Source organism: Gavialis gangeticus, unplaced genomic scaffold (assembly GCF_001723915.1).
Source record: "Gavialis gangeticus isolate Ggan-Ray unplaced genomic scaffold, GavGan_comp1, whole genome shotgun sequence".
Taxonomy (NCBI): Eukaryota; Metazoa; Chordata; order Crocodylia; family Gavialidae; genus Gavialis; species Gavialis gangeticus.
In genome coordinates, this window is record NW_017729034.1 from 78,246,657 (window position 1) to 78,253,192 (window position 6,536).

Here is a 6,536-nt window from a genome sequence, read left to right on the forward strand (position 1 = left end):
GCTGACTCGGCTTTATTGGAACTAGAGAAGTGCAAGGCAGGCTTGGGTTTTGCACAGTCGAGGGACCCTCAAAGTGCTCCATGCGCTGTTTGTCTGCTCCATCATGGTCAACCTTAAAAACCTGGACCCTTCCATGCAACTGTTTTTCATTACATTCTTCACTGATGGGTACTTGAAAACTTGGTCACAGCCCTTGGGGTCCAGCTTCATGAGCAAGGAAGTCGACGGTAGGTAATTTGATTGCAGTGAGGTCTTCTGGAGTCTTTGATAACTTAAAATGATGGTGTTAAAAGGTATGAACCCCTTTTACTGTCTGTTGAATGTTAATTCTAAACCATAGCATTCTAGCTATGACATTTCACTATCTTTGTTAACTATTTCATTATTGACCCTTGTAATGGGAAAGGAAATAGGAAGCCTTTTTCCACATCCATGCCAAAGGCAATGAAGAAAGATGCAGAAAAAGGAAGAGAGAGAGAACCGGAAAGGGGAAGTGGAAAAAAAGTATAATATTAAAGTTGGGCATATTTGTATATATGTATGTATATGTACATATATGTGTGTGTTGTGAAAGAAAGTTAACTAAAACCAAAGATAAATAAATAAAATAATCCTTTGTAAATGTCATAGAACACTTGGGTAGAAAGAGAAATTGCCTGCCTCCTCACTGACTAATTAGTGTTCTTGATCTTTCCTAGTACAAGACACATGCACAGAAAGGAAACGAGCTGTAGAACAAAGGTGTTCAACCTTCTGGTGCTGCAGGCCAGCTGAGTGGCATGGAGTCAGTCAGCAGGCCTGATTTGGCATGGGGTTGGCACCCATAATCAGTCTGTGGATGTAACCCCATGCACTGGTGTAATCTGGCATGTGAAGCCACATCATCAAGCCCCCAGTGTTTCCCATAGGTTTGGAGTTTTGGCAGTTGGGTAGTGGTGCCAGTATTGATTGCTATGGTTCTAGAAACCACAGCCGTTAATGCTGCCACTGTTCCCCCACTGCCACACTTCTGAATTCATGGGGAGTCTTGAGGACTGGATCAGTTGAACACCACTGCTTTAAAATATTTGGGGTATCAAGAATGCAGTTTTCCTAATGAGGAGGGTTTTTTTAATTATCGGGTTCGTGCACAGCTTGACCTGCTTAATTATGCCTAATTTTTATACAAGAACAAGTGTTGGTCACATCTAAGGAGGGTTTTTTTAACATTTTAATGTAACTATCCTGAACTGTCCACTCAAGGCTGCTTTCTCTTTTTCTTTTAAGGTGGCTTGAGACATGCAGTAGCCAGCATAGCAGGTCCTGAAGCATACAAGAACCTGAAGTTTGAAGGAGGAGTGCATCGTGTTCAGCGAGTGCCAAAGACAGAGAAGCAGGGACGTATTCATACCAGCACAATGTCTGTTGCAATATTGCCCCAACCCACTGAGGTAAGAGAACTTAAATATAATTAACTTTGCTGTGAGCAGTGGCCATTCCCTACAGTCTCAGAAGCTGTGTTGTAAAACATTTCCAATTTACATGTTGTATCCTTCTTGTGTCCTTATTGGTTTTTAAAGTGCTGAGTCACATTGTGCTCATTATTTATGTCCAGCTGAGCTACAGCACAGGATGTGGCACCTATAAGTATGTGTATTTGTGGTTCTCAAAATCTTCACTCATAAACAAAAATAGGTAACTAATTCTTGAGAGCTCACTTATAATTTTTCTTTTCCATATCTGGGGAATTATTTTGTAAGACTAGACCGGACTTCAGAAAAACAGACTTTGACTCACTTAAGGAACTGATGGGTAGAATCCCCTGAGAGCCCAGTTGTGGTGGGGGTGGGGAGAAGGAGTCCAGGAAGGAGTCCAGGAAGGCTGGTTGTATATTAAAGAAACTTTATTGAGGGCACAGGAATAAACCATCCCAATGCTCAGGAAGACTAGCAAGTATGGCAGAAGACCAGCTTGGCATAGCAACGAACTCTTCAGCAAGATAAAACACAAAAAGGAAGCTTACAAGAAGTGGAAACTTGGACAAACAACTAGGGAGAAGTATAAGAGTATTGCTTTGGGCATGCAGGGATGAAATCAGGAAGACCAAAGCACAATGGGAGTTGCAACTATCAAGGGACATGAAGGGTAACAAGAAGGGTTTCCACAAGTGTGTCAGTAACGAGGAAAATTAGGGAAAGTGTGGGTCCCTTATTGATGGTGAAGACAGATGGTACAGAAAAGGCTGAAGTATTTTTTTTCACCTCAGTCTTCACAGGCAAAGTCAGCTCCCAGACTACTTTACCTGGCAGTGCAGTTTAGGGAGGAAATGAATGGCCAACAGTGGTGAAAGAACAGGTTAGGGACTATTTTAAAAAGCTGGACATGTACAAGTTCATAGGGCCGGACACAGTGCACCCAAAGGTGCTGAGGGATTTGGCTGATGTGATTGCAGAGCTGCTGGCCATTACCTTTGAAAATTCGTGGCAATTGGGAAAGGTCCTGGATGATTGGGAAAGGGCAAATATAGTGTCTAGCTTTAAGAAAGGGAAACAGGAGATTTTGGGGAACTTCAGACCAATCAGTCTTATCTCACTCAGTTCCTGGAAAAATCATGGAGCAGCTCCTCAAGGAATTAATTTCTAAGCACTTGGAGGAGAAGGTGATTAGGAGTAATCAACATAAATTCACCAACGGCAAGTCATACATGACCAACCTGACTGCTTTCCATGATTGATGACATACTGGCTCTATGGATCCAAGTAGAGCAGTGGACGTGACGTATCTTGGCTTTAGCAAGGCTTCTGATATAGTCTCCCACAATGTTCTGACAAGCAAGCTAAGGACATACAGGTTGGATGAATGAACTGTAAGGTGGATAGAAAACTAGCTGGATCATCAGGCTGAGAAGCTAATAATCAACAGCTTGATATCTAGTTGGCAGCTTGTATTAAGTGGAGTGCCCCAGGTGTCAGTCCTGGGGCCAATTTTGTTCAATATCTTCATCAATGACTTGGAAAATGGGGTAGAGAGCCCCCTCAGCCAGTTTGCAGATGACATTGAGCTTGAGGAAGTAGATATGTTGCACTAGGATTTAGAGAGACTTAGACAAATTGGAGGGTTAGACCAAAAGAAATCTCATGAGGTTCAGTAAAAACAAATGCAAAATCCTACACTTAGGATAGAACAATCCCATGCAGTGCTACAGGCTGGGAACAGACTGGCTAAGCAGCAGTCCTGCAGAAAAGGACTGGGGGTTACAATGGACAATGAGCTAAATATGTGCCAGCAGTGTGCCCTTGTTGCCAAGAAGGCTAACAGCATACTAGGTTGCACTGGTCGGAGCGTGGACAGCAGATCAAGGGAAGTAAGTCTTCTCCTCTATTCAGCACTGGCGAGGCAGCATCTGAAGCAGTGTCCAGTTTTGAGCTTCCCACTACAGAAAGGTTGTGGACAAATTGGAGAGAGTCCAGCAGAAGGCAGTGAAAATGGCTAAGAGGCTGGGGCACGTGACTTCTGAGGAGAGGCTGAGGGAACTAGGCTTATTTTAGTATGAAGAAGAAAAGACTGAGAGAGGATTTAATAGCAACCTTCAACTACCTGGTGGTTCCAAAGAGGATAAAGCTAGACCAGGGGTGGGCAATTATTTGGGACCAAGGGCCACATAGGGAGTTTGGATGAGCTGTCATGGGCCAGGTCAGTACCTCATCTCCCCCAACAACTCACCCAAACTCCTTCTGAGGCTGCGAGTGGGTGGAGAGAAGTATTCAGGAGTGGGACGGGGTGAGTGAGGCTGGGATCATGGGGCTGGATCATGGGGCAGTGACAGCTCTGGGAGACTTGGGGTGTGGGTGTAGGGAAGTGGAGGGGTCCTGCCTGGGTTCTAGATCCTGGGAGCCTGAGATGAATGAGGAGAGTGGGGGGGCAGGGGTGCATGCATCAGGGCTCGCCGAGCCCCTCCCACTCACACTGGAGAGTCCTGTGCTGTGCTCCCACTAGTGCCCATGGCCCAGCCTGGCTGTGTGCTGTTCTGCTCCCCCCCTGCCTTCGGTGGTGGCTCCTGGTCCTGACTTTGCGCTTGCTGCACTATGCTGTGCCACTCCAGACAAACAGCTTCAGTTGGGTGGCGCCTGTAGTTTCTTGTGGAAACTGGGAGCTGGAGCTCCATGCAGTGGGGCAGGAGCCTCCTGACTGAAGCTGCTCATCTGGAGCAGCACAGCATACTGCAGCAAGAGCAGGAACCACCAGTAGAGGCAGGGGGGAGCAGAGCAGCACACAGCTGCAGCTGCATTGGGAACAGTCCTGCTGGAAGCTGCTCACACTGGCTGGGACTGGGGCTGGGCCACCAGCGCCAGCAAGGACCTGGTGCAGGCTGCCCCATCATGAGCAGGCAGGTCTTGGGCCCATGCAGAATGCCATGGGGGCAGCTGCAAGGCTGATCCAGTTACCTGGCCATATTTTGCCCACCCCTGAGTTAAACTGTTCTCAGCGGTGGCAGGTGACAGAACAAGAAGCAATGTCCTCAAGTTGCAGCAAGGGAAGTTTAGGTTGGATAGTAAGAAAATCTTTCTCATATGGAGAATAGTAAAGCACTGGAACAGGTTACCCAGCGAGGTTGTTGAATCTCCATCCTTGGAGGTTTTTAAGACCTTACTAGACAAAACCTTGGCTAGGATGGTATAATTGGGTCTGGTCCTACTTTGAGTAGTGGATTGAGATGATCTCCTGAGGTCTCTTCCAACCCAAATTTTTTATGGTTTTAAATCACTTTAGCTTGTCTTTGCTGGGCTGCATAAATACTAGACTGTCTTATTAAAAATATTTAAAACTGAAGTCTGTCTATTGCAAATCTAGAAAAATACTTAGTATTACTGAAGTAGGAAACAAAAAATGTGGTAGATGAAAAGGGAGAATATTTTGGAAATCAGTCATCTAAATTTTGTTTCTTCCTAAGTGGACATCAAAAGAGGCTTGATGTAGGAATCTCTGTATGCCTGACACAAATTGAAACCAAACTCTTTGCGACTATCTAACTCAGAGATTTTATTCACATACACGTTCTCTGTATAATCTATATTTTCCTTTTCCCATAATAGCTGGCTGAACATTTCACTTCCTTTTGGGTGCTGCTGAACTAACAGTGTAAAACTAGCTGAGAATTAATCTTGTGTTGATCTTCACCTCTTGTTAGCTTGACTGGGATTATTATACTGCAGATAAGTGGCTTGTCACAGTGCAGTCCTCATCAACTCAGAGTAGTTTTAATCTATTTAAATGATCTGTTTAAATTATGCACATTTAGAAGTTGTCTTTTTTGTGGTTTTTTTCCTCTTTCTTTCCATTCACAGATTAATCTGTCTATTGATCCGAAAGATTTACGGATTGAAACTAAGCGAGCCAGTGGAGCTGGAGGCCAGCATGTAAATAAAACAGAGAGCGCTGTGCGGATTGTCCATATTCCGACAGGTATCTGTACATTCCTGTTATTTACATTGCAGATTCTGTATTAAGTTTTCATAACTAAAATGGACACAGCATATGAATTTGAAGGGTCAAAAAGCTATAAAGTTGTGGTTCTGTTCTTTACTAGATAATTATTATTTTTTTAATAACAGGTATTAGTATTGGGAGGCAACATGATTTAAACATGCTATTTGTAAAACTTTTTCAAGGGTTGGGTTTTCAAAATCAATTTTTTAAATGAAATTTTAAAAGGATGCTTTAATAAGGAGGACAACAGCTACTTGCTGCAGCTCCCAGAGCTGCTATGTAGACATGGCCAGCATGCAGAGGTTAACACTGCTGTTACTCTGAACCCCTCCACTGATTTGCTTGCTAAACAGCAGTTACACTTGAAATTCAGCATTGGATAAGGGGGAAGAGGGCGTGGCATTAACCTCCTTGTGTGCCATTCATACTGACAAAATATGCAAAATGCAGATGCTAAGACTATTGTCCTCTCCTTTAAATTGGATGATTTTACTCCTCTGTTCTTCCACTAGCTCCCTGTTGTCTACAATATTCAATGTAATCATCTTGTCTAAACCATAAAGAACCTGCACAACTCCATTCTTGCCTAGCTGTCAAAATATATATTCTAGACATGTAAGACCAAATACAATTCCGCTTATTCAGCAGTTCATAGATTGTTAAGGGCTGGAAGGAAACTTGTAGATCATTGGGTCTAGTCCCCCTGCACTAGGCAGGAAAGACAACTGGGGTCAAGTGACCCCAGTGAGGTGACTGTCCAGTCTCCTTTGTAAGATTTCCAGGCACCGGTACTGCACCATTCCTAGAGAGAGTTTATTCCAGTCTGGACCCCCTGCCCGTGAAGGAGGTTTTCCTGGAATTGAGCCTGAAGCAGCCTTCCAGGAGTTTGTATCCATTCCTCCTGGTCTTTCCCTGGGGGTGCACTGGTGAACAGCTGTTTACCGAGTTTTTGATGTACTCCCATTACCAAGTCCCCTCTCAACCTTCTCTTTTCTAGGCTAAAGAGGCCCAAGTTCCTCAGCCTCTCCTCATATATGGCTTGTCTTGCAAGTCCCTGATCATACAGGTGG

At 44.3% G+C, this 6,536-nt stretch overlaps 1 protein-coding gene across 2 annotated transcripts in view; it reads left to right on the forward strand.

Moving 5' to 3' along the window:
• Positions 1–6,536, forward strand: part of MTRF1L (mitochondrial translational release factor 1 like) — a 43,067-nt gene that overhangs the window by 22,558 nt on the left and 13,973 nt on the right. For both annotated transcript variants that reach the window (XM_019527542.1, XM_019527541.1), the window contains 2 exons: positions 1,267–1,430; positions 5,325–5,442. In XM_019527542.1, the coding sequence (XP_019383087.1) occupies positions 1,267–1,430; positions 5,325–5,442 (282 nt within the window). The remainder of the gene's footprint in view (positions 1–1,266; positions 1,431–5,324; positions 5,443–6,536) is intronic.